General features: G+C 40.0%; 1 protein-coding gene, 1 long non-coding RNA gene and 2 pseudogenes across 2 annotated transcripts in view; 3 read left to right on the top strand and 1 right to left on the bottom strand.

The window, feature by feature from the left end:
- LOC138023563 (UPF0587 protein v1g245604-like) overlaps positions 1–21,422 on the top strand; it is a 36,251-nt gene extending 14,829 nt beyond the window's left edge. Inside the window, exons 5-8 of the mRNA XM_068870569.1 lie at positions 1,951–1,982; positions 7,229–7,306; positions 8,704–8,769; positions 20,985–21,422. Of these exons, the coding sequence (XP_068726670.1) occupies positions 1,951–1,982; positions 7,229–7,306; positions 8,704–8,769; positions 20,985–21,065 (257 nt within the window). The 3' untranslated portion in view covers positions 21,066–21,422. The remainder of the gene's footprint in view (positions 1–1,950; positions 1,983–7,228; positions 7,307–8,703; positions 8,770–20,984) is intronic.
- LOC138024072 (uncharacterized) lies at positions 9,741–16,204 on the bottom strand (annotated as a pseudogene).
- LOC138023562 (uncharacterized) lies at positions 16,298–20,976 on the top strand (annotated as a pseudogene).
- A 3,536-nt stretch (positions 21,423–24,958) lies between the features above and the next one.
- Positions 24,959–27,500, top strand: part of LOC138023564 (uncharacterized) — a 2,616-nt gene continuing 74 nt past the window's right edge. Inside the window, exons 1-2 of the long non-coding RNA XR_011126711.1 lie at positions 24,959–26,535; positions 27,037–27,500. The exon at positions 27,037–27,500 is cut by the window's right edge and continues 74 nt beyond it. This is a non-coding gene — a long non-coding RNA (uncharacterized lncRNA). The remainder of the gene's footprint in view (positions 26,536–27,036) is intronic.

Raw genomic sequence — 27,500 nt, 5'->3', positions numbered from 1 at the left:
TAGTAGTAGTGAAGTAGTAGTAGTAGTAGTAGTAGTAGTAGTAGTAGTAGTAGTAGTTGTAGTAGTAGTAGTTGTAGTAGTAGTAGTAGTGAGTAGTAGTAGTAGTAGTAGTAGTATTTGTAGTAGTACTGTAGTAGTAGCAGGAGCAGTAGCAGTAGCAGTAGCAGTAGCAGCAGTTACTGTAGTAGTAGTCAAGATTGGAACTTTTAAGGACGTTTGCGCCCAATGCTACTTCGCATTTTTTCCCGCAATTCACTCACACGTCATGCATCGCAGACCACGAAGGTAAACACAATGCTTAAGGCGCAAACATTTTCCACAAGAATGGAACATGAAAGCGTGGCGTCATGGGATAGCTATGGACCCAGGTCTTCTCGGAAACGTCATGCAATGACGTGACAGTGCGAATATACCATCGCTTTTAGAACTTCTCGGCGATTTTACTCTCTTGAATGCTCGGGGACCCCTATTTTTCTTTCCGTAGATCACTTGTCCATTTTAACAAAAAACAAAAAAAATCTGTGCGTGAGAAGTTACAAATATTTCGCCTTTTATGCTGTTGTGCGACCAAAGTTTTCTTTCTTAGACTAATATGTATAGTTTTTCAAGGTCTACTTCACCTCAGAAAAAGACAGCTGCAAACGTTAATTTAGTTGTAGTAGTTATGTTGAATTGAGTATGTTTACCTGATCTAAATTTCATTAATGTAGCTTTTTTATTGCTGACAGTTGTAAGCTAAGATCGCATTAAAGTAACGCAAGCTTCTAAAAGTGCACCTCATGATCTCGAAAATGAGCACGGTGACCCCCCATTTTTTTGCCTTTTTGGCAAAAGTACATCAATTACCTTTCTGTGTGGCAAGTTGAAAAAAAATCTGTATGTGGGCGTGAACGTCCTTAAAGGAAAGAGTTGTAATAGAGGGATGAGAGTTATGATGTTTAATATCAGAGGAGATGGATATACACAGGCCTGTCCAAGTCAGACAATTTGTTCTGCTAATAGTTAAGGATACGGAAAAGAATTAAGTGACTTAGAAAAACATTTGACAAGAAAAAATTGCAACAGAACATTTCTTAAAACCATTTTTAAAAAGCTACAAAGCTGAATAAAAATGAACGATGATTAATGTAACGTTGTAATTTACAGAAGAAAAGAGCCAAATCTCACTTTTTCGTAAGTTCTCTAATAATTTAAAAATAGTCTCAAGCCATAAACTTTAGCTTTCAAAAGACGTCAAAAACTGGAAAAAACGAAGAAACAAACAGACTGGCATTCTATGCGTCATTTCACTTGTCGAGTACCTGGTGCTGGTTTTTGATAGTAAGTGACTGCTCATTGGAGGACAATCCATTTCCTAAGTATTCTCTGAAGAAATGTGGCGTGAAAACTGCTGGATTGTTGGGAGCGGCGTAAGTGACGGGGCTCTGTAGGATTGTCATTTGAAATAATTATGTAGTATTTTGGTATTTTCATCATTCACTTGTGCTCAAATATGTTCTTGCACAGCAAGGAATGGATTGTGCTCCCACAAACACCGTTAAATTAGCTAAAATGAAATCCATAATTGCCGTATAATGAGACTTGAAAGTGCTGCATAATTTCCAATTTTCTTTCACACCCTATCAGAAGCCCTGATTTTTACATACATGATGCACCAGTGCATTACTATTTTTCTTTTGTGTAAATCTGAAAATTTCACTTTATTTTGGCACCAATTTTAACCAACTAATGGAAGTAAAGATTTTTTAAAAAGTTGTTGCCAGAAGTGAGATTTACTTATTCCCTCCTAAATGTTTTTAATATTGCTTTGATTAAACCATGGAAAATAAACATGTTTGATAAAAAGTATATTTGTATTTTTCGTTATAGCTCTTGATAATTTTTTATTCCTGTATACACACCTGGACTTTGCATCTTATCCTGTGTTTGTTTGTTTTTACCTACCAACAGATATAATTAAAGACAGCATAAAGGAATACACTGTAAGAGAGTTTTGCTTTTTAGGAACTCTTGGTCTCTTTTTCTCTACCTTTTGTTCTGTATTTTCTCTACTCTCTGTTTAGGTCACAAATGGCCTTTAAAAGTACCTGACATCTTGAGAACTTTACAGCGAGCAGGGTTAATGCACTAGGGAGCTTAAGCAAGGACAAAAATGGTGCCAGCAAGAATGCCACAAAACTGTCACAATAGGTCTAACAAAGGGACAGTATGCTTCATTATGAGGACTATTTTATTAAATGCTTGCTCAATAATAAGTGAAAGGTTGGATACATGGCTTGATAAGCTGGGGATTACCATTAGGACAGGACTGCTGCAGAAAACAGCTTTGTTGGGAACAGCAAGGATTTTAAGGAAGGTGTTGGAAAGGTGAAGGATCTGGAGAAGGAATGACTCAAGGGACCTTTGGCCGTTGGATATGGCTCGCTCCCTTGGTGTATTAAATGTCGGTATAACATCCACCAGAGCTAAAGCATTAAGATGATGATAGTAATAATAATAATAATAATAATAATAATGATGATGGTTCTTGGAATGCATTACACGTGGTCTCAATGCATTTCCAATCCAATCCAATCCAATTTTGATCCGGGTTTATCCCTGTAAACGGGGGTAGCCAGATTTACCCCACTTTGGCAGCAATCTTTTTAACTTGGTGGGACGACTATATTCGCGATCAAGTGATTGATAAATGCTGTTCAAGTCATACATGTATGTGTCGCAAGTTTTTAGAAAAGGAGGGAACATTGACACTTGAAGATTTGTTGAGGATCGCAAGAAGTTGTCGATCGCCAGGTGAAAGTGATGGTATCAAACGCGGGTGCCGACCAGGTTAATGTAGTTGGTGGGAATAAGCGTTCAGCTAGAAGCAGAGTATGTCATGCCTGTGGTCTAGATTTTAGCGGAGACAAGAGGTGCCCTGCACATGGTCAAGCATGTCTAAGATGTGGCGGTATTGGGCATTTCAGAGTTGGGTGCCCTCAGGCTGTGCCAGTAGCGGTCGAAGTGGTCCTAGTCTAGGCACGGGCGTGGCTAGGGGAGACAAAGCAGTGGCGAGGGGTCGATTTCAAAGTAAACCTGTTAAGCCAAGAGGAGCAAATCGGGTGGTTAGTGAAAGTATTCGTCAACAACCCAAACAAAGTTTGCTGGCAGATTTTATATCTGGGTTCTACATTTGGATGGTTTCGAGGTTCCATTGTTTATGGGGCTGGTTCAATATTCCGCAAAGTTCATGCCAGACTTAGCGTCCATAGCAAGACCTATTCAAGATTTGACCTGGAAAGGAGTTCCGTTTGTATGGAGTGCAGAACAGCAGAAAGCGTTTCAAGAACCAAAGCGTTTGATCACCCAGGCAGAAACACTTGCTTACTACCAAGTTGGCTGCAGAATCAGGATTGTCGCTGACGCTTCGCCAGTTGGCTTAGGAGCAGTCCTGACCCAACAGCAGGGAGGTGTGTGGATAGTAATTTCGTATGTGTCAAGGAACCTGACTGACATGGAGAGGTGCTATAGTCAGAAAGAGAAAGAGGCTCTAGCCTTAGTCTGGGCATGCGAAAGGTTCAGCATGTATGTGTTCGGTCAGAGTTTCGAGTTGGAGACATCACAAGCCACTGGAGATCATCTACTCGCGCACATCAAAACCTTGTGCGCGAATTGAGAGATGAGTGTTGCCTTAACAGGGCTATGATTTCAAGGTGGTCTATCGGCCGGGAAAGACAAACATCACAGATGCCGCTAAACTCTGTGAAACAATCAGGAATACGACTCTGTGCGAGCAATCGTCAAGAATTGCATACCCGTAGCCCGTAGCCTTATCGGCAAGAGAGTTTGAAGAAGCTTCCTATAATGATGCGGAACTGAGCCAAGTCAAGGGTTGCGTGAGAACTGGAAACTGGGAACATTGTTCGTTCCCTTCATATGCTCATATCAAGCACAAACTGTGTATTTATGGCGAAATTTTGCTTTGTGGAAGTAGAATTGTAGTTCTGAATACCTTGCGGGACAAGGTTGTGAGGCTGGCGCACGAGGGTCATCAGGGTATCCTTAAAACCAAGTATCCACTTCGCAGTAAGGTCTGGTGGCCAGGCATGCATAAAGACGTCAAGGTCTGCCATGGCTGTCAGGTGACTTCTCGTCATGACCCACCAGAACCAATGTCCCATGTTCTGCCGCCAAGTGCTTCCTGGCAGGACTGCAGCGTGGATCTTCTTGGACCCCTGCCCAAAGGAGAGAGCATTTTGGTGCTTGTAGACTATTTCAGCAGATCCATAGTAGTAGCCATTTTGAAGTCTACCAAGAGTGCCAAGATCATTGAAGCCATTTCCCCTTTTTTTTCCCCAATTTGGTGTACGGTTTTCTTTACGAACAGACAACGGACCGCAATTTGTGTCAGAAGAAATCAAGGCGTTTCTACATAAATTATGCATAGTGTGGAACATCGTATGACTACGCCATTATGGCTAACGGATAGGTTGAACGTCAGAATCGTTCCTTGCTTAAATGTTTACAGATTGCACATCTCGAGAAGAAAAACTGGCGTTCAGAACTAATTTCGTGATTGACTGCATACAGATCTACCCCACAAGTCACTACAGGTGCTACACCATTTTCTCTTGATGTTTGGGTGAGAAATGCGGTCCAAACTGCCGGAACTGAGAAGAGAGAAGCAACACGTGACACAGACTGGTTCAACAAATTGAAAGGAAAGGACTATGCAAACGAGCAGAAAAGAGCTGTGCCCAGATCTCTTAGAGTGGGTTATGCAGTGCTACTTAAAGCTGAGAAAACAAACAAGGTGTCAAGTAATTTTTGTCCTAGTCCATGTAAGGTTGTGCAGAAAACAGGCAGCGAGGTTACACTGAGGGACGACAATGGTGTAGAGCTCAAGTGAAATTCTTCCTTGGTCAGAAAGTACAATGAGCAAGAAAGTGCGTCTGTTGATCCTGGTCCTTCAAATGCTCACCAGGGAGAAATCCAGGAATCTACTCAGACAGAAACAGGGAAAGGAGGAGATGAGTGTGAGCCACAAGTTCCAGGAGTTTGTCAGGAAACTCTTCGAAGGTCCACACATCAAGTCCGCAGGCCTTTTAGGTTTAAAGATTTCGTTTTGTCATTGAGGGATTGAAAGACTGTTTCTCGTGTGTTTGAAAGTCTTTACTTTAGAGGCACACCGTCGGCTTCCATTGATACCAGTTTTGTAACTGAAGGAACTACCGACGTTAAATAAATTGACCTTACTTTACGTGGTGTGCATGAGTCTGGCATGACACCTCTAACCTCTGCTCTAGGCTTTATTTCATGGTCATCAATCATCAATGATGGTATTCTGGAAGACTTAGAAAATCGAGAGGTGAAATGAATGACCTCAGTCTTTGATGGATTACAAACCAGCATATTTTGCTTTGTCCATTTCATAACAGCTCGTAATTAGCAGTTTATTGATGCTATCTTGCTGTTGGCTGGGCTTCAAAAGAATATATAATTGGGCGTCATCAGCGTAAAACATCGCATTCAAAGAGTAAGCAGTGATCACATCTTCAAGCGGTGTTAAATACAGAGAAAAGAGATAGTGATTATTAGTAATACATGCTGTTGGCGGTCAGCAAGATAAGGTTTCAACCAGGCCAGGACTTTGTTGGTGAAGCCATAGTGAATCTGAAGTCAGTCGATTAGGATTCTATGGTTAATTCGTATTGAATGCAGATGATAAGTCGAGAATTAGAACAGCTTCACTCTGGTAGTTGATTGGTTACCTGTTTAAGGGCTGTCTCAGTACTGTAAAATTTGGGATAGGTAGATTGCATTTTACAGTAAGGATTGTTGGTGGGGAGATGGTCATTTAACTGAATAGCGACTATCCTTTCCAAAGTCTTTGAAATAAAGGACAAATCAGAAATAGGGTGGTTACTGTAAGTTCGCTAAATCATCGTGGTTCAAGGACTTCTTCTTAATAGATGGACGTATAAGGGAATTCTTAAAGGATGTGATGGGAAAATACCTTGCATCAGTGAAGAGTTCATGATGGTAGTAATGAGAGGTAAAAGCATGTTGATAAAGACTTTGAGAATCGATGTTGGAATCGGATCTAAAGGACAAGATTTGGTTGACGATGACATAATAGTTTTCTTAACCAAGGTGGAAGACATGGGATGAAAACTTTGGAGGCAGTTAGAACATACTGAGATGTGATCAAGGTCGGTGGTAGCTGGAGCAGCCAAACTCTTCAACCTGTGATTGGATGGAGTGGTGAGTACATTGTAGGTAGAATCGTACATTGTAGGTACTGTAGCAGCTCTTACTTTTAGTTAATTGCTGTCAAGAACCTTGAACAACTTGGTTTGGCCAGAGTAAGAAACTTTATCTTTGTAGTATAAGGTCTTGGCTTCTTCAATTAACTGCTTGTACCTACGGCATTGAGCACAATATATCTCTTTATGTACTGTTAGGCCAGACAACAGAAAATTCCTTTCACAGCATTGTTTTTCGGTGTTTTTCTTCATGTAGCTTGGGCATATATAGACACATGTTTTTTTTTTGGTTAGTTTGTAATTTAAGTTAAAAGCCTTTTCTCATATAAATTGTCGTATCTTATTTGATCACAGGCCATTTAAGCCCCTTGCTTCAAATGACTTTACCAATTGATATATATTTTCTAATGTATGAATGTATGATGTGTAATAAAATAAGAAATATGTAAAAATTAAAACCGCACGCCCTGCACATGCATTTTATATCTCGGTCCATTCCCTAGCTGTCCTGACCATGATGTGAAATGATCAAATGTGAGGTTATGTGGAGGACGTGAGCAACTGAACAACCATATCTTTCACATGTGGAATTTTGGTACACATGTTCCATGCTGGACAACTTGGAATAATCATGAAAGGATTGCAACAATGGGAAGTTATATTTTTAAGTGACTTTCTGGTAGCCAACGTTGTCCGCCTTGCTTAAGCTCCTTAGTGGTGAGAGCAGCACTCGCCTTCCGCCAATGTGTTGTGGGTTTGATTCCAAGACTCAGCGTCATGAGTGGGTTGGATTTTCTTTGGATACTCTGGTTTTTCCATCTCATGAAACATTTTTTCTTTGATTTGATTTACTGTCTATAATAAGTTTGAGACTTTCAGAAAGTGATAATTATAATCAATAATATTTTTTTATAATTGTTGTAATTATAGAGTTGGCAGCCTGCCTCAGTTTATTACAACCAATTTGATTTTTTTTTTGGCAGGCAGAAGATAGCAACAAATTTAAGACAATGGTGGCATTTGACTGCAGAGGAGTTGAACCAGTCGACTTTTCACCAAGGGTTTGTTCTTTAAAATATAAACAGGATAATCTGTAACCCTTCTCTCTTGCTTAATGCTGAGAGTGAATCTGAGGTAGGAATGAAGTTTGAACCTCCGAGCCAAGTTCAAGTCAGGTTTCAAGTGAGACAAAACCCTTTTTTCAATTTTTTATAAATAAAAAAACCGTAACAGGTTATTCCATGCCTGCCAAATGCTTAGAAAAGAAAAATGGGCTAGTTATTCTAATGGATATGGGCTGTTTTCTTGTTGCACCATATGGTGGTCAGTCACAAAGAATGTGCAGAATCTGTCCAGGAAATGGGCCTTTTTGGAGCTTTTCACAAAAATGGTATATTTGTTATGGATGCGAAAAATTGCCGATTGAAGATGGCAAACGTTTTTATAACAGTCCAGCTGTAGGCCTGATCTTCTCTAAACTAGTGGCATTTTATACATGCCTAATAAATACTTATCTTTTGTTTTATATTATTTTCCATTTATTTATTTTAAAACCAAAAGGTATCCATTTTTCATAAGCCACCATTTTTCGGCCACAACTGCAGCAACGTTGTACAATTTTACTTCTTTTTGCAGTAGAAGCAGACTGTTGTGCATGTTCAAAGAAAAAAATGGAAATCTAGTGTTTACAGTGAAAAGGCACCAAGCCAGTTCTTGAGCACTCCACTTTAATTTTTCTCTTCGTAAGAATTAAAATAAAATATTAAGAGTCGCAACTGGCAGGAGACAACCAGTTGGTTGGTCACTTGCGCAGCGTAGTGATGGTGAATGCAGAATCTTCAAAGGCAAATCCAGCCAGTGATTCGAGCAGTATTTGAACATTGCACTACTCCATGCAAATACAATACTCAACCACCATAGGTTGGGCTGCCCATTAAAACTTGCGAGTCTATCAAATTCAAACTCTGATACACTGAAGACAGTGATGCTATGTCATGCACATCACAAAAAATAATAATTGTTGTCTTTTTGTTTCTTTTCTGGGAGCTAATTGGTGTCTTTACTTTTGATTGACCTATGTGCACTTAGGAATAGGGCATGTGGAAAAGTAGTAATTTGTGTTGAATTGCTTTCAATTGGGTTTCTGCCTGGGGAATTGTAGAGAACCTGATGAGTTTCGTTTGCTAAATTAGATTTGAATTTTCAGGTAAGTCAAGGATTTGTTTTCCAAATTAATCAACTGATGAAATGACTCTTTTACGAGATCGTATGTTGAGTTTTCATTTAGTTTCATGTTTATCTGTGATCATTAACCATACTGTTGAAATATAAATTACAATTTCTACTTTTAATGGCAGTGCTTATTTAAGGTCACAATTTTACACTAACAAATACGTAAATATTGAATTCACTTGCTTTTTGTTTGTTTGTTTTTTCAAACATTTCTTATTTTCACTAGGCGGGATTTGTTGCAGAAGGTGAAGATTCTGGAACCAAGTTTTCAGAAATCGATTTAACAGAAAAGGTAACATTAGTTTTTAGAAATATCGCTTTGCAGTATACATTGTAATGTCCAAATTTATTCATAAACAAACAGAAAATTTTGAAACAAGTTTTGTAATCATTATGAAAGAGAAAAATAAAACAATAAAACAAGGTTCCTCGTTCATTACTTAAAGTGGTACTATGATCAAATTTTTACCCCTTAATTTTTTTAGTGTATCACATAGAATTCCATGAAAGAACAAAAACGCCATTTACCATTTGCAAATACCTGCATTACTTCCAGAGATATTTAAGTTTGAAAAATGGGTATTAAAAATATGCAAATGAGATGACTGATGATGTCATACACTCAACCCAATACTATATTGAGTATGTAAATAGAGCTACCTTGGCCAATTTGCAGTGCAGACCATTGAAACTTGGTAGTGTAATAGTTCTACGGGAAACACACCTACGACTATAAAAATTCTGTTCCCATGGCAACTCACTCTTTTCCAGTCCCCACCCACTTGATTTCAATATGTTAGTGATTTTCAGCTTGAAAAATGTCAAACAACGCCACAAACTTGAGCTAACATATTAATTTTATATACTTGCTGGATCATGCCTATGAAGTGCTGTTAGCAAAATTAATATCAAAATGGAACGCCAAAGGTGGCCAGAAAAGCTTTTAATATGGGGGAGGTCTAGAACCCAGTATGATGCCATGGTAACAGAACTGTTAAGCTCATATTGTGGAGAACATTTAGTAGAATCTTACTGCAAAAAATCAAAAATTTCTGATACATATTGGCTGAGATATCTCTTTTCATCATATTTGAACAAAATTTGGTTGAGTGTATGACGTCGTCCCTTGGCTAATTTGCATATTTTAAAAACTCGAATATCTCTGGAACAAAAAGAGATATTTGAAAACAGTAAACAGCATTTCTCTTCTCACACGGACTTTTTGTTTATGTTTCAAAATGGCTTAGATAGGAAAGATGCGATTTTCGTCATAGTACCCCTTTAAGACCCTGGGACAACTTCCCATTCTCCTCCAGAGATTGGAGGTAGGCTAAAGGTAGTGAGCCATCTACCGTAGTTTTATGCATTGTGACTCGGGCAAATAGCCTGCAAATAGGTTTCAATGACTTGTGGAAGGGTCGAGTTTTTAAAATGAGTTGTGACATGGAGAAGCATTGCTCTTCCTTTCTTTCTTGTTTGTCACACTGACCCCCCTTACTCTGTCCGTGTATGTTCTCCTCCTTAAGTGTCATTGTCAGTAAGAACCAGGCAAGGTCCACGGATCGAGGTCGGCGGATTCTGTCCAAATTTTAAGCATTTTTTCTCTATCAGATAAGATAACAATCGGTAGTATTCTTAGTAAAATAACATAAATTTGCTTGAATTTGACCACCCCCTATATTTTTTGGTGCTATTACGGACAGGTGACTCTGGAATTTAAATCAACTTCCACGACCAATTTTACCCACTTTGCATCGGCTTTATTCATTTGTACGAATTTGACATGTTTTTCAGTCCACAAACAACTAATTTCTGCAATATAAACGATTTTGGATGAAAGTAAATTCCTTTGAAGCCGGTCCATATATTACGACTTCGTCAGCTATCGTACGTAAGAAGAATTTTAACAATTTTCAAAGTGCAGCGGTTTATTTTCAGATCAAAACTATTTTTTATTAGTGTGTCTTCAAGTCTTTACAAATCTGCAAACTCCCATTTGGCAAGTTAAAATCCTCCTGCCTGAGTTTTCTCAGGACTTTACCTACTATCCTAATTTGCATAATGGCTGTTTGTCGCGGAAAAACATCCGATTTTGAGTTGTTACATACACTGTGAATGCTTGAGGTGTTACATATTGCAGGTACTTTGTCATTTAGCAAGTTAAAAGCCCCTCCCGAAAGCTTCTTTTAAAATTTGGCCAATTTGCGTGATGCCAATTTTTCCCAGGAAAGCCTCACACACAAATTGATATTGCAAGTGTTTATTGACTTCCTGGACTTTTTTCTTATGACCAAGAAAAACGAATTACGTTTACTGATTAGTAGCCATACTACAGTTAAGTACTTTTCAAATTCTTTTTTTTTATGTCCATGCGATTCTGCTACTTTACAGAATTCCAGTTCACTAAATTAAACTGTAATATGACAAGTTGTCTTATCTGATCATCTGCTGACGGCTGTTTTTGATTAGACGGTGTATTTTGATACTGATCCACTTGAGGTGTTACATCATGAATGTTACGTACGTTAACTTGTTCGTTCAGTTCTCCTGACTCTGTCTGTAGCTTGGAAGGTACAGAGTCGCACATTGTGCCCCTGTTAGCGTGTACGCCAGACATAATAATAATAATATAAATAATAATCAACTTTAAGAGGGTGTACACATAACAGCCTACGCTGACAAACCTGTGGCCCTCAGAAGCTAAAGTTTAGTAAGTAATACATACAAGCCTAGAATTAAAAATAGGAACTAGCCTAACAAAGTAACTATTAAAAACAAGTATAAATAGAATATATAGAATAAAACATAGTTACAATAAAGCCTTAAAAGAATCAATGTCTCTATATGAATCAATAAAATGATTTCTCAAATCTTTCCTGAAAGAGGAAGTGCTGTGTTTTTTCTTAAGCTCATTTGGCAGACTGTTCCATAACTTGACACTACTAACTTGAAAAGACCTTCCAGCTTCAGTAATATATTACGAAACTTAGGACAGATTAAATTATGCTGGCCATGTCTGGTCTCTCTACCGTGTAGTGAGTGATTAGTTATTTATACGTAGGGGATTCCCCGTGCAGTGCGTTATAAACTAGCACGCACTTACTTATCTTAACTTCATCATAGAATGGGATCCAAATTAGTTTCTTAAAATTTTGCACTGTTCTTGATCTGGTACCTACGTCTAATATTGCTCGCGCTGCGGTTTCTGTAATTACCGAAACACTCTCTTGAGATCCTTATTAGAACAATAAGTCCAAACTATACCAGTCTGCCATACATCATGACCCACTTAATAAGGGCATTATAGAAAAGTCGTCTTTCATCAATTGATAAATAAGTACGCAACTTTTTCAGAAGGCCAATTTTTTTACTAAGCTTCTTACAAAGTTTATCTACATGCTCCTTAAAAGTTAGTTCTTGATCAATTGTAACCCCAAGTAGTTTCTGATGTACATCTTGCTTGATCGCTGTTCTGTTTGCTTGCAAGTTCAAACTATCGCCTGCTACACGTGACTTAAGACGCTTGCCAGTTACCAGAATAGATTTGGTTTCCTGGCATTTAAGACCATGCGGTTCTGTGCAGACCATGCGCAAAGATTGTCAGTGTCCTCCTGAAGATTTGTTTCAACTGCCGTCGTCCCCAAAGTACAATGAGCACTAGAGGAAAAGGTAGTATCATCGGCATAAACATCTACAGTAGAGTTTGAGATCACTAATGGGAGGTCATTGATGAAAGTCAGGAACAGCAGGGGGCCCAAAATACTTCCTTGAGGAACACCATGGGTGATACCAAGTGGAGATGACGTGCACCCATTTATGTTTAACTTAGCATACTGCTGTCGATAAGCCAAATACATGTAGCTCGGAAACAATTGTAAGTTTCCATCATCAACACCATACGCTTTCAGTTTAGCAAGGAGAATATCATGATTGTTCAAATCAAAAGCCTTACTATAGTCAATGCACACAAGACCTGAGTTACATTATTACAGTCAATATCAAAGAGTATCTGATCCAAGAGACAAATAAGGGCAGTTTCAGTTGAATGACGCTTTCGGAACCCTGACTGTAATTCATACAAAAAGTCATTTCTAGATAGGTATAATGAATCATACATATGCCTCTCGTAGATCTTGTACAAAATGAGAAGGACCGAGATTGGATGAAAATGGTTCTGTTTATCAGTTTATCAATTTTCTTACATTGACTACTCTTAGACACTCTATACCATCCTACCTAAAACAGCCGAGTATAGTCTTGATAGGCGCCTGCCTTATTTTAAATGCAAAAATGCTATTTTTGATATTTCAAAAAACAAATCAAAAGATTTCTATTCATTGATAGTGAGTAGGAAAGCTAAGCTACCAAACAATGCTAAGAAACTAACACAAAGCTTTAATTTGACTGAGGAGGAGTTGAAACTTGCTTTCGCCCTTCCCCACAAAATTGTTTATGAACCTTATGTGAAAGCCTTTCAATATAAAATGTTAAATTCGATTGTGTATACAAACAAGAAATTATTTAAAATTGGTTATAGTGAGCGTGACAAATGTACCTTCTGTGACAATGAATCAGAAACATTAGACCACATCTTTTTTTATTGCTCTTTCTTGAATATATTTTGGACACATTTTGAAAAATTCTATTTTACATGTACGTTAACAAAAAAATCTAGAGTTCTCAGCAATCAAGATATATATTAGGCATTATAACTTCGCCTTGCCCCTTACTGAATTATTTAATATTAATGGGTAAGTTATATATCTGGGATTGCAGAAGAAAGTGCATACACCCATACATTGAGTGTTTTAAACAAAAAATTAAAAAGAACTATCAAACAGAAAAGTATAATTGCCTCAAAAAATAATGATCTATTAAACTTTTATAATAAATGGCCAGAACATTTTTCTCCTTATTTTCTTTTTCCCCCAATTTTGATGTTATTAGTTAGCGTTTTTTTTTTCCTTTTTTTTTTTTTTTATGTATGTTTGTAAATGTAAATGTCGTTAAAATAATTTAATATCGATACTTACGATACATACGATTTGTAACTTATAAAAAAGACAGGAATTGCGCAACTGTTTTCTTTTGAGTTATTGTAAGTAAGTAACTGTAAGTGTAAGTATTAAGTATGTAAGTAGTTGATTAAAAATTTGGAAAAAAAATTTAAAAAATAATAAAATAAAAATTAAAAAAAAAAGTGTTTGAGCCTTGGTTTTTATAAATGGGTGTGACTTTCGTCATTTTCCACTTGGACGGAAAACTGCAAGTGGAGATACAATAGTTGATAAGGCTCGCAACCGAACTGGCAATACCTGGGGGAGCAATTTTTGACACTCGAATGCTAAGACTATCCGCTCCTGTCGCTTTGCTAGAGGGCATTTCCTGTAGCATTTTCAAAACCTTCGCAGGGGAAATAAATGGAAGTTCAAATGCATGTTTTATGTCCATGATTTCCTTAAAAAAGGAAGGCAAGCTTTCAGTTGGTAAGTATGAATCAGCGGAACCCAGTACATGTATTTTTGTGGCCTGATTAACAAATAATGAGTTAAACAGTTCGGCAATGTGATTGTCTTCAGTGACAATTTCCCAGTCCTCATCAAGCTCTCGAACATAATAATCCCTTGAGAGGTCTCTGATCAGTGACCATAGTTTCTTTCAATGGCCAATTACGATTTTCCACCACTTGATACTTGAAAAAGGCTTTCTTTGCATTTCTTATGAACCGGGTAACTCTGTTTTTCGCTTCTCTAAAAAGCATCCAGTCCCCAGGATTTCTCGAATTTCGAGCCTTTCTGAGGAGACAATCCCTCTTCTTGATCTCATCATTAAGATCGCCAGTAAACCATTTCAGCTGACAAATTATCTTGATTCGTTTTGTTATGACTGGTGCGTGCTTGTCCAAGATGCCATGGAAAATGTCATACCAGGTGTCAATAATCTCGTTGGTTTCTTCAAAAACAGAGGCTGCGGCCCACGGGACTCATTAAGATCTTTGATAAAGTTATCTTGAGGTTCCTATACTTGAACGAAAGATGTTTCTTTTTTCTGCAAGGGCCTTGCTCCTGCCACTGATTATAACGCCTCAATGCAAAAACTGGCAAGTGATCAGACAAACCAACATTAATTACAGAGACATCACACATTCTCTCAGGATGACTTACATAAATATGATCCAAGCACGTGCCAGAAACAGGTCTGGTGACTACGTTTACCATCTGGTTCAGGTTCAAATCCCTCAGGACTAAATCTTGTTTGTAAAAACAGGTTGAATTTAGAAAGTCATAGTCTCCCATCACAATCAGTTCCATGTTTGTTAAATAGGCATTTTCGATGTTTTTCCCTAAGTTGATGTTATACTCTCGTTTCGCCGATGGAGGACGATAGACCCCAGAAATCAATAAAGATCCCTTTGATTTATGCGGGTAAACTTCAAGCCGTAGGGCTTCAATGTCGTTTCTCTCAAGATCTAAATGGCGTCAAACGGAAAGATTCTCATTAACATAAGCAAGGATTCCACCCCCAAGCTTTCCTTGTCGGTCTTTCCTGTGTAGCGTATAACAGGGGATACAATAGTACCAGTCCGGCACTTTACTATTACAGAAAGACACTGGAAAGACTCCGGATCCGTTAGAATCAAAATGTCAAGCTTGCAGTCAGGTCGAGCTTCACCAGTAAGCGATTTAGAAATCTCTTCAAACTTTGGATCCGTAAGCCTTTGAATGTTCCAGTGACAGAACGATAAACCATTCCGGCATTGCAAGGCATATAGGCCTCCTCATCTACTAAGCCTAGGGTTGAGCTCAGGGCAACAGCGATCCGGAGACAAGAATGTTAACAAGGTTGACCTGATCCTAAATAGGGCTGGACACTTTGTGGCAACCGTTGAAGAGAAAATTACAATGACAATATGCCCGAGACATAGAAAAAAGCTGACTACAGATTGGCCTGGCAGGAAGAGCAACACATTCTCGTATCCAACCCACTGAGGGCCGCAGAAAGTCATAAGGAAACTGCGTCGCGTAAACGCCACCTTGTCGCCAGAAATTTATCACCACCTTGGCACCCGTCACACTGTCTTCACAGTGGAACTTGCACTTACCAATTCTTGCCCGCAGGAGAGGATGGGTGGATAAGGTGAAAGCAAATGTCGGTAAAGCACAAGTGCAAGCAACAGCGACAGTGCACACGCAATGTCAATAGCCGCTCACCAGCAGACCTTTCCAAACTTTGCTTCTAAATAACCAGATTTGTTAATCAACTGCTTTGAGATTTCAAGTGGTAACGGTTGATTTCATATCCTCTTGACATGGGGTACGCCAGCCAGAGTTCGACTTCAGACAGCAGCGTAACACGATCGCGTGTATGTGATTTGATCACGTACTATGAATTTAACTGGAAATACGGTCAAATAGGACTCCTCTGGACATTTAACCCTAAATAAAGCTATTTCTTGATTCTGTTGCAATGTGTTCTATCGTAATCTAGAGTAAGGGGAGAGAGTGAGGTGAGGTGAAGTGAGAGAGTTTAACAGAGTAATTTCCAGAGTGAAAGAGAATAGGAAAGTGGGTGGGGCTGCCAAGGACGACCCCTCCTTACTCCCCACCCCTTTCTTTCTTTAGTTTCTTTAGCTACGATGAAAGCCAAATTGCACCACATTGGTGTTACCTGCGTACAAAACTCAGATTGAATCTAGGTAAAACCATGACCACAATGATTATGTTAATGGTGACTGTGATCGAAGATGAATCATGTTGATGGTGATAGTGACGGTGCTGATACAGACCATGGTTGTCGCTGTTGTTAATCTATTTATTGTTATCATTTTTTGTGACAGCTGTGTGTTCGAGCTGCCACGGAGCACACTACAAATCTTGTAAGGCTGCCCGTTTCATGCCTAGAGAAAAGGTAAGTGAAACACCCATTGGACATTCATAGCTTAGTGTAAGTAATCAGAGCGTAACTGACCATTAATCAAGCGGTTTTTGTTCTGCGGCCCATGGGCAACCCTTTGGTTGTTTTCCTGTCTTTTCTTCATGGTGCGGCCATTTTGAATAATCAAGCATGGTGGTCGACGTTCAAGAACTGAAACGTAGTTGTAAAGTTGACGATTTCTTCTAGTTTTTCGATTGAGCACCGAGAACAATTATTATTAGAATTAGAATTTCTGGATGGTAACTTGGTATCAGTCCTAAAGAAATTCAACCGCATCTAGGGCACCCTACCCTAAAAGTATGTTGAGTGTCCATAGTTATATGTATTGCAGATCTTTGCAGAGTTTTTAATGATCTTGCACATAATTTGCAAATCCATCTTATTACACTTCAGAATCTACACTCAGACACCATGGTGATTGTAGACGAAATTCAGGAGTCTGATTTCACCACTGTCTCTGGCATCAATATTTGTGGGGAGAGCACAATACCTGCCACGTTGTGTGCAGTGGTCACAAGCACTGGTGAGGAGTCGGAAATAGTCTCTTTGCAGTCCCATTCGTCCCAAGCTTCGATAGTCCAGAGGAAGAGATTAGTATATGGGTTGACGAGATGGTGGAACAAAACAGCAAAAGGCGGAAATTGGACGAAGCTGTCTACGTTATTTCAGGTGGTCGCTACGGCCCCGTTATGTCCACTCTGAACACGACCTGGGATGACGTCTCCAACACACAGCAGCGCTATTATATCTGCAAAGCCATACAGGCTGTAGCGACCGCGTTGTCTGTGATCACTCCCGGCCAAGAGGAATTGATTTGGGAGGCTTTACAGTTGGAGGCACATTTGGATACAAAAGACAACCAAGGAAAGTGCGAGCGGTTCGATCCCAGGGCGGGTCTTGTTGACATTTTAGTGAAGGCATATCAACAAGCAGGCAAACCAAGCACTGGCAAACCAAGAGACATATTCTATCCTTCTTTGCCGATGGCTTTTCACGATCTGAGCTTTAAGAGATGATTCCTGGCCTCTCCAAATGGTGCATTGACCAGGCGTGGAAAGCCCACTTGCTAAGATCAAGTAACCAGGACGAAGCCAAGCAACATATCTTCCAGAAGCTAGACGAGAGCTCGTGTCTGGTCATAATGGACTGGGCAATGAAATTTTTGCCTGTGCAATACAGAGAACAGATGAGTGACTTTTTTGGCAGGAAGGGAAGGGGCTGGCACATCAGCGCCGTAATCACCAGAGCAACTGTGGAGAGCAAGCATGAAGTCGAGTGTTTTGTACACATTTTCAACAACTGCACCCAAAATAGCTTTGCAGTTCCCTCAATCATAGAGGACTTGCTTTACAAGGTCAAACAGGAGTATCCCCTTGTGACTTCAGCTTACCTCCGATCCGATAACGCCAGATGCTACCACAGTGGGCCTCTCTTGCTTAGCCTTGTAGGAGTAGGGGAGACAACCGGTGTCACTTCAGTGCGATATGATTTCTCAGAAGCACAGGCAGGCAAGGACATCTGTGATCAGAAGACTGCTGCTATGAAGGCAGTGGACACGACCAGGGAGAGAAACAAAGAGAGCAAGATACCAGGCATTAGTGTGTTGAACAACTTCCAGTATGGAAAGCATACAATATCAGCCCTGGCCGCCTCATCCTTTACGGTGATCTCAGAGTTCCATCACAAGGAGATACTGGGCTAAGGGTGATAAAGCCATTTGGTCCAGCTACACAGAAGGGAAGCGTGGGTGAGAGCATCAGGCACAAGTCCGAGATCTACTCTTGCCAGGAGACTGAATGTGTCCTCACTTTCAAGACCCAGGCAGAAGCAGAAAACCATATGGACACACGGGGAAGCACCATCTTGAGGTGGACTGCGAATCTATGTATGACAGCCTCAGGAGGAAATGGGTGGGAATGGTAACAGTGGTGACGTTCGCTCCAAATGTTCCATCAACCTCATCGCAAGGTGTGGATAGCAGCAGCCCTGCCAAAGCATCTGGCCTTAGACCATCAGGGTGGGCTCTTAAGATAGCAAAACGACCCACCAAGATAAGATGGCTGATAACATCAAAACCTTCTTGATGAAAAAATTTGAAGAGAGTGTAAGGACTGGAAACAAGGCCGATCCTGTACAGGTAGCAAGGGAGATGAAGATTCTCAAAAATGAGGATGGAGAGCCTGTGTTTAAACCTGACGAGTGGAGGACTGCGTGGCAGATTAGCGGTCTGTTCTCACGTCAGACAGTGGTCCAGCGTCATAGGGGTATTGATGCTGAGGAAGACATCGTGGCCACCGAGTCAGAAATGTCCTTTCACACTCTTAGAGGTCTGGTGATGGAAGACATGGGCAACTGACTTTTGTACCTGCCGCTCTAGCAAGAAATGTTGGACGTCAGTTTACTTGTACCAAAAGCACCTGTGCATGCCTTATTATTTCTACCCCATCTTCTCCATGGGGGCCTTAACAGTAGGCATGTAAATCGTGAGGAATATGGGACTGATAACTGAGTGAATGCTTTAGCAAACGTGATGGAACAAAAACTCTGTGGATTTTTAGACGCTGCAAACTGCCAGGCCTCTGCTTTTATGCTTTAGCGTTTTCGTGGATGAAAGCAAATATTTTTTTTCTTCGGTAGGTAAAGAAATAGCCGTAAGATGTCAGTAACACTGAACATGGATTAAATAGCCCATCATCGCCATGTTCTGTCACTCCTCAAGACAAGAAACTGTTGGGTTGCACTTATGTCCAAATATGTATCAACTTTCAACTCGCTAATTTGCATACCAGTGTTGCTCCATGTGACAATTCTTTATGCACCGAATTGACTGTCACACGTCAGAGAAACATTAACTCTTTAGTCTTTCATTGCCGTTTAAAACACAAGGTTAAAAGACAAGAGCTCATAATTCATTTTATGACGCACAGGGTGATATCGCTCGTATCTAATAAAAACACGTGCGTGAATTTTTTGCAAGGCATGATTGGCATCATGCAAATTGGTCAAATTTTAAAAGGAGCTTTCGGGAGGGGATTTTAAATTGCCAAATGAAAGCGTACCTGCAATATGTAACACCTCAAGCGTATTCACTGTATGTAACAAATCAAATGCGATTTTCCCGTGAAAAACGGCAATTATGCAAATTAGGAAAGTAGGTAAAGTCGTGAGAAAGCTCAGGCGGCAGGATTTTAACTTGCCAAATGGGAGTTTGCAGATTTGTAAAGACTTGAAGACAGACTAATAAAAAATAGTTTTGATCTGAAAATAAACCGCTGCACATTAGAGAAAATCGGCTTTGAAAATTGTTAAAATTCTTCTTACATACGTTCTGCTTCAAAGCAGAAGCTGCTTCAAAGGAATTTACTTTCATCCAAAATCATTTATATTGCTAATATTAGTTGTCTGTACACCAAAAAACCTATAAAATTCGAACAAATGAATAAAGCTGATGCGAAGTGAGTAAAATTGGTCGTGAAAGTTGATTTAAATTCCCGTCTCACCTGACCGAAAGAGTGCCAAGAATTAGGGGGTGGTCAAATTTCGAGGAGATTTATTTTATTTCACTAAGAATACCACCAATTGTTATCTTATCTGATAGAGAAAAAATGCTGAAAATTTGGACAGAATCCACCGACCTCAATCCCTGGACCTTGCCTGGTCCTTACTGACAATGACACGTAATTGAAAACTGGGGAAAGATATTTATAGTGTGTTCGTTCATGTGACCAGCAGCCATATTTGCATACTAAAACAAGGAAAGAATTTTCATAAAAATGAGTTCAATTCCCAAAAGAATATCAGTCACTCCTCCAACATGGCCGCTGTTTCTTTGTTTCACTCCTCCAACATGGCCGCCATGACGTTGTGTGAAAACACTCTATGATAATAATAATTATGTAAAGGGTTGAGAGCACTTGTTTGGTTTAAACTCCTTGGCTTTTACATGATCCCCTCGGAACAAAGCCCTTTTCTTATGCAAGTATTTTTATATGGGTTGAAGAGTAAAAACCCAAATTACCTGCATATCATTCTTGTACTATAGATGAACCACTTTGTTTTATGTGGGTGTGGTCCGCACCGGTAGCTCAGTTGGTTGAGCACCGGGCTGTCACGTGGGAGGTCGTGAGTTCAACTCAGGCCGGACCAACACTCAGGGTCTTTAAATAACTGAGGAGAAAGTGCTGCCTTTGTAATTACATCTGCAAATGGTTATACTCTCTAGTCTTCTTGGATAAGGACGATAAGCCGCAGGTCCCGTCTCACAACCTTTCAATGTTCATAATCCTGTGGGATGTAAAAGAACCCGCAAAGAGTAGGGCATGTAGTTCCCGGTGTTGTGGTCTGTCTTCTGTGGTATATCATGGTTGGGAGGGTTAAAAGGGCTCACTTAATTTGGAGCCTCAATCTGTTGTGCGACCCCCACCACAGTTGTGGTAAAGTTACAGTAAATAAAACAAAGTACTAGTAAGGCTGGTCTCAGTAAGACCCAGTAAGCTTCAATCCTTGCTCAAAGTTTATTATAATGTTAGAACAAGGAAGCTTAACGAAGTGAATTTTATGTTTTACAAACAGGACTGGTCTGACTATGACGAAAAAGCTGGTCAAGCTGTTGGAATCTATGAAGTTACTCACCAGTTCCTGAAGCTGCACTGATCATCTGAATTTGGTGTTGACAAACGATCATTGCCTGTGCTTGCATGTGAATTTAACTTTTGTTGTAACTGTGTGTCAGACTGCTTTGGTTCAACACATACATTTCATTGGTTCTGCATTGACACTGATGATAAAAGAACATTAGCTAGCACGCAATTTCCACATTTCCATGTCGGTTGACCCAAAGATGACAAAAGGGAAGTTTATACCACACCAGAACATCTCAATTGTATGGAAAGAGATCTATTACAGTATGTGTTAAACTATTGAGGTTTAAGGTGTAGTTGCCAAGCAACTAGTTTCCAATGCAAAATTGATAGCCATGTTGTTAGTAAACAGTTCAAGCTGTTCATCACATTTGTTGTATTCTCGAATGATTGATGCCACGCACTGGCCACTGTTTGTTATTATAATGGCTGTATCACGTAACAGCAATGTTATGGCACCATATGAAAACACTACTTATTGCTTAACAAAATGCGTCACTATTGTGACGTAATACGTTACCATGGCAACATCAATATATTTCATCTTTACATGCTTACCCGGTATATCTAAAAAATAAGGAGAGGGCGGAGAGGTTGGCGCAGTGGTAAGATCTCTGCCTTCCAACCCTAAGGTCCCGGGTTCCATTCCCGGTTCTGCCGAGAGTGGAATATTTGGCGACCTTCTTTCCCGCTGAAGTTCACTCAGCTTTCCATCCTTCCGAGGTCGGTAAAATGAGTACCAGCATGCATGGACTGCTTAGAAGCGGCTGCAATTTGCACCTGTATATGCTTCCAGTCCGCTGGGGGTAAATTGATCATTGTAAAGCGCCTTTGCGACTTGTGATAAAGGCGCTATATAAATGCACCACTTTACTTTTTTTACTTTAAAAAATGAACTCGGTGACCCCCATTTGTTATTGTAGAATAGTAATAGACCTTTTTGCAGATACATCGGCCATTTTGATTTCTGTTGTTTCGAAAGACATAGTCAGGGGACAAATCATTATGTATTTGCCTCCTGGGCATCCCATAATAGCTATTTGAAACAAAAATCAAAATGGCCGTGGTATCTGCAAAAAGGTCTATCAGCCCAGGCAAACGGCTTCAACATCCATTTGATTTTGTTGAACGATGTTGACTGTTGGGGTGAACAAACGGTTTCAACACACATCAGCATTTGATTCAACAAAGCGTCATGAAAGGCCCAGTGTTCAGTCCCAGGCTGCAGCCGTGGCTGATACTATGGATATGGGCATGGATACGTCATTGAGAGACCGATTGGTGTGCACAGGCGTACCCAACAATGTTGAAAGAGGGGGGCAAACCAATCTCGACCCCAGAGCTCTTCTCTGTTTCTCATGACTGGGGGCATGCGCAGACATAAGATCCGATGCTGTAGTGACGAGATGGGGGCAAACGCCCTTTAACTTGAATGGTTGTTGAAAGGAAGTTTAAACTCTTTTAAACTCATTTAACATGTTTCAACACGGTTGAAAGGGTTTCAACATCGCTGTTCAACAAAATCAAACGGGTATTGAGGCAAATGTTGAAGCCGTTTGCCCGGGCCTTTACTGTTTTTATGGCGTTTCGTCGACGTTGGCGTCGTAGATCTTGAAGTCCCTGATAGATAAGATAGCTCATGTGAGCCCAACAAAATTAATTGACCTGATCGAGTGGCTTCATATCTCAGTTTGTAGAGCATTGCACCGGCATCGCAGAGGTCATGGGCTCGAATCCCTTTGAAGCTCGTCAGAATTTTTCAGGTTCTAAAAATTGCTTAAATTGTCCAGTAAGCAATAGCTTGAGCAAAAAAACTACCAAGTATGTCCTTACGCTACGCATGTGTGTTTCACGTACACTAGTACAACTGGTACCAACTAGCGGAAACTGGTACCAAATAGCAGTTACAAATTTTAGCTTTTGTGGAGGCGTCCTCTTCCCCCTCTCTTCCCCTCGGGTACGACAATAATTGGAAAATTATTCGACAAATGACAGGTGCTCTTCGGAACTGAGGATTGACATTCCCTGATATCACCTGGTTTCCAGGGTATCTCTTGTCTGCGTCCCACGACAACTACCTGGTCTTAACGAGTATCGTAGTTTGCGTAAAATGTACTGTTATCGTTAACTTAGGACACTGTGTCCCAAGACTTGTGGTAGCAGAGAAAAAAAGGAATTTAAAAAAATCCGTGCATTGGATTTGAAGATCTGAAGATCAACACACTGCATAAAAAAAAAACAAACATTAATTTAATCTCCCATAGCATATCGCTGCTGAAGAATAATAAATTAGTCCTAAGCTAGATTAATAAGTTAGGCCTAAGCTTTGATTTAAGAATGTTTAGCTTTGTCGTGAAGTCTGGTAACCGATCTTTTACAATGTTTAATATTGCTTGTTGCCGAGCGATAATACAGCATTATCCAGTAGTGTTTAAAATATTGTCCCTGAGCAGCTAGCGGTGTGGTGGTCAAGTGGTTAGGTGACGGATCCATAAACATTCCCAGGTTCGAGTCCTATGTCCATACACTTGGGTTGTCTTTTTAAAAGATATGTGACCCTTTCCCATAATCCATATCAAGCTTTCAGTCTTCTGAATTAACGATAACAGTGTAATCGTTAATTCAAGGTAGAGAATGGGTCTATGACAAAGGATGCAGAGAAGGGAGACCCTGGGAACGAGGTTGCGAGTGAATCTGAGCTTATTTCTGGCTGACGTAATCAGGTGTCACAGCAGGGATTTGTCCCTGGTAAAGCCTTATATTTTTTCCAAAGTAGACTCTGGCTTAACTCTTTTCACTTAGTTCGAAGGAGCAATGTGTGGATTTCTGCGGAGTCTTTTTTCTCCTTCAGGTCGTTGGTCATCATGTGTTAAGAAAAGTGTTTTTATGCTCACTTATTCAAATATGTATATTAAGTTACGTGGCAATCGCTTTTTTTCCGGCGCCCAAGTAGTTTTCGAACTTGAAACCTCTTTATTTGGAGGCAACTGTGACAAATCATTTGTTTGTCGCTTTACACTCGATTCAATGCGCACTGAAAGATTTGTATGTCAACCAGTAAGTCAAATCTAGCTAAGCAGTCATTACGAAGCACACCTGGCTCTCTTAAACTCTCAATGTCTTGCCTTAAAAGCAACCAGCTAGGGTAGTGAGTGATGGAAAACTTGTGCGCTGTATTCGAGAACTGTTGTAACTGTGGTGCAAAGAAAGCGAATAACGTGCTGTGATGGCACCCTAAATGGGATGAGGAGTATATACGTTTATTTTCCTGATAGTGTCGTTGACGTCATCCATTTAAAGTTGCTAGAGATAGTTACCCCCTTTTTAGCACTATGGCCTCGGTTGTTCAATAGGTGGATAACGCCAGCTATCCACCGGATAAATCAATATCCAGCGGACAAACACTTGCGAATCAGTTGAGTTATCCAGCGGATAGCAATTTATCCAGTCGATAGCGCTATCCACCGTTTCGAGCAACTGGGGCCTGATCTAGAGTTTCTAGTTCTTTTCCGTCCACCGTGAGAGATTTCATCAAGGTGTGCTTGTTTTCCTTGAAGTCCATCACCATTTCCGTATTTTTTAGCATTAAGTTGCATGTTTCGATCTTTAGACCAACCCTCCACTAAGCTTACAGCCGCTTAGGTGTCTCGAAGATTATCTCGTGGAATAATCTTCGCTACCGTCATATCATCAACATACTTTTGCGTGTTTACATAGGTATTTTTAGGTTGTTAAGGAACAGATCCCCTCAACAGATGGTTTGACACATTAAAACCTTTGCGCAAGGAAATCATTCAACCAACGCGCCACATGCCAGAGAATATCGGACTGTAAACTGTTACGAGCTACCTGATGGCTGATTACTGAGTTGCCAGCATGGCCATCCCAGTCGGAAAATGGGTAATATTTCTCGGATGTCTTCTTCTTTTTTTTTTCGTGTCGGTAAAAGTCTTGCCTGTCACTCCCCTGCTAAGTGGTGTCTTTGTGCATAGAGTCTTCTTTGCGTAAATTGTTAGGTTTGAGGGGGCTGGGGTAATGCGTATATTTTTCTGGTGCACACAGGAGGACATTTAATTAACCTGCAATGGCGTTGAAAGTCATTGTAACGCGCATGGCGTTTTAGTGCATCTTGAAACAAAATATACCCTTGTGGAGGTCAAGAATGGAATGTCAATTGGATAAACAAGACAGGCGGTGAAAAATAAATATCTGGAATCTTAAAAGCGACGAGTAATGGACTTCGGCAACAACTATGAATGCAGCTATGAAGCTGTTAGACCAACAGATTAGCAAAGGGGTGCTCCCTCTGTCCCAAAGCACAATAGATGGGCTGATACAGAAACACCCAGAGGCAAGCGAAGCTGACTCTTCTTCATTAATGGATGGCCAACCACCATTTGTTGACCCTGTGATGTTTGAAAGCATTACAGAATCTACTATAGCAAATTCAGCATTATGGACAAAGGGATCTAGTGGGCCGTCGGGTCTAGACGCAGATGGGTGGAGACGAAACCTGGTGTCTATGAACTTTGGGGCAGCTGGTCACAATCTTAGGGCTGCTCTAGCTAAATTTGCACGAAAAATCAGCACTGTTGAAACTGAGGTCGCTGTTAAAGACGGTACATCCTACACAAACCTGGAGGTGTATACAGCTTGTCGGTTGATCCCCTTCGACAAGAACCCAGGTGTCAGGTGTGAGGTACTACTAAGGATCATTGGAAAAGGCATACTTTCAGTGATCAAACCTGACATCATGAGTTGCAACTCTGTGCTGGTCAAGCGGGTGGATGTGAAGCAGCTGTGCATGCTATGAGTGATATTTTCGGCGAACGGGCTACTGATGCACTGCTCTTGGTGGATGCAGACAACGCCTTTAATTTACTCAATCGGAGGGTTCTTCTCCACAATATCTCCTACGTATGCCCACCAATGGCCATCTATATTAGCGGAGCTCCGCACGCCCCGAAGGCGCGCGTGCGCGGAGCACCTAGCTAAGAAAAAATGGTAACCCATCGATGTGAGAAAATTTGGTTTTATAGCCATGACGTCATGAACGTCCGTACGTACTTACGTCCGTCGGCCCCTTCATATATGCCAATGTGACCAGTAGACGTAACCATACCACGGGCTCAAGTTTAGAGCTCATCCAGGAGGTAATAACACAGCGGTCAAATGTCTGCGCATGTGCGAGCGTTGGAGTGAAAAGGGCGAACAGGCGGTCAAAATGGCGGTGCGACCTCGTGGGTTTAAGTTGTGACTCTCAAGTCGCTTCACTGGAGTTAAAAACGACCACACAAGCGAGGAAGTCTGTACATATTTTTTTATTGAGACCGGCATACAGTACATGTAGAAGTGATGTCAAACAGTACTTTAAACTAAAGTAATAACAGCTGATCGTACGATGCATTCGATTTAGCATGGTCTATGATGGTCTATAATACTAAGGCACTCATGCATGAGAAGACACAGCATTGGCAATCATTGTAAGTTACACGTAAAGAAAGGTGAAATGCCGTGTTCTTCTCGTGATTTGATTGAGAAGCTGTGTAAATATTACATCATTCATATCATCCTTAAAGCTTACGTACAATTCTTGAGTTAAGTGCATAGGCATGTTTTATAAATTAATTTATTTTGCAACAGAAATACTGAATGCTCTCCTCTTTTTTCATTTTAAGAAATGAAAAGTTCTTTCGATCTATCGTGTTTTATTTTGTTTATTAATAAGTAATGCTTCTGTGTAGTTGTATTGTTTTTTGTTTTGAAGTACCTGTTATTTCCAGAGATTTTCTCTTATTTGTTCAACACTTGAACTTCACCATTCTTCCTTTTGTAAGAGGTTTTAAGTAATGCTGATTGATCTCTTTTGAAATTCGTTCTGTACGCTACACTGTGCATGCCATAGTTAGTAGTCACAGAAATGTTGCAAATGTAAGAGAACATAAATTGTGTTGTAATGACAGTTCTTGTTTAATTTTTGCCAGAAATGCCTAACCTCTCTTCCTGATATGTCACACCTAGCAACTATGACACCATGAGGGAAATGGAAGTGACTGTCAGGACAAACAGTTTTCCATCTCAAGCAAGAAACCAGATGGTCATGTGGAACTGCTTTCAGGGATAAAATAGGATGCAATGTAGCATATCACAGTGAACATGCTAATTTATTACCAGATTTCTGGATTTTAAGAAACTGAAATGTACATTTGCACTGTTCCCTGTATTATGCTCCACAATTATTAAATTTGTGTAACCTTCTCATTCTCAAAAGCGATCAAGATTTAATTCTTACGGAGTAACACAAGGCAGCAGATTGTATAGAAAACAAAGGAATTTTTACTGTTATTTTCAAGATTATTATTATTCTTTTGCTGTTGTTGTTATTATTATTATTATTATTATTATTATTATTATTATTATTATTATTATTATTGAAATGTCTCTTAAT

This window comes from Montipora capricornis, chromosome 11 (assembly GCF_036669925.1).
Source record: "Montipora capricornis isolate CH-2021 chromosome 11, ASM3666992v2, whole genome shotgun sequence".
NCBI classification, from domain to species: domain Eukaryota; kingdom Metazoa; phylum Cnidaria; class Anthozoa; order Scleractinia; family Acroporidae; genus Montipora; species Montipora capricornis.
Note: the sequence above shows the minus strand (reverse complement) of the source record. Positions and strands in the feature narration are given on the sequence as shown.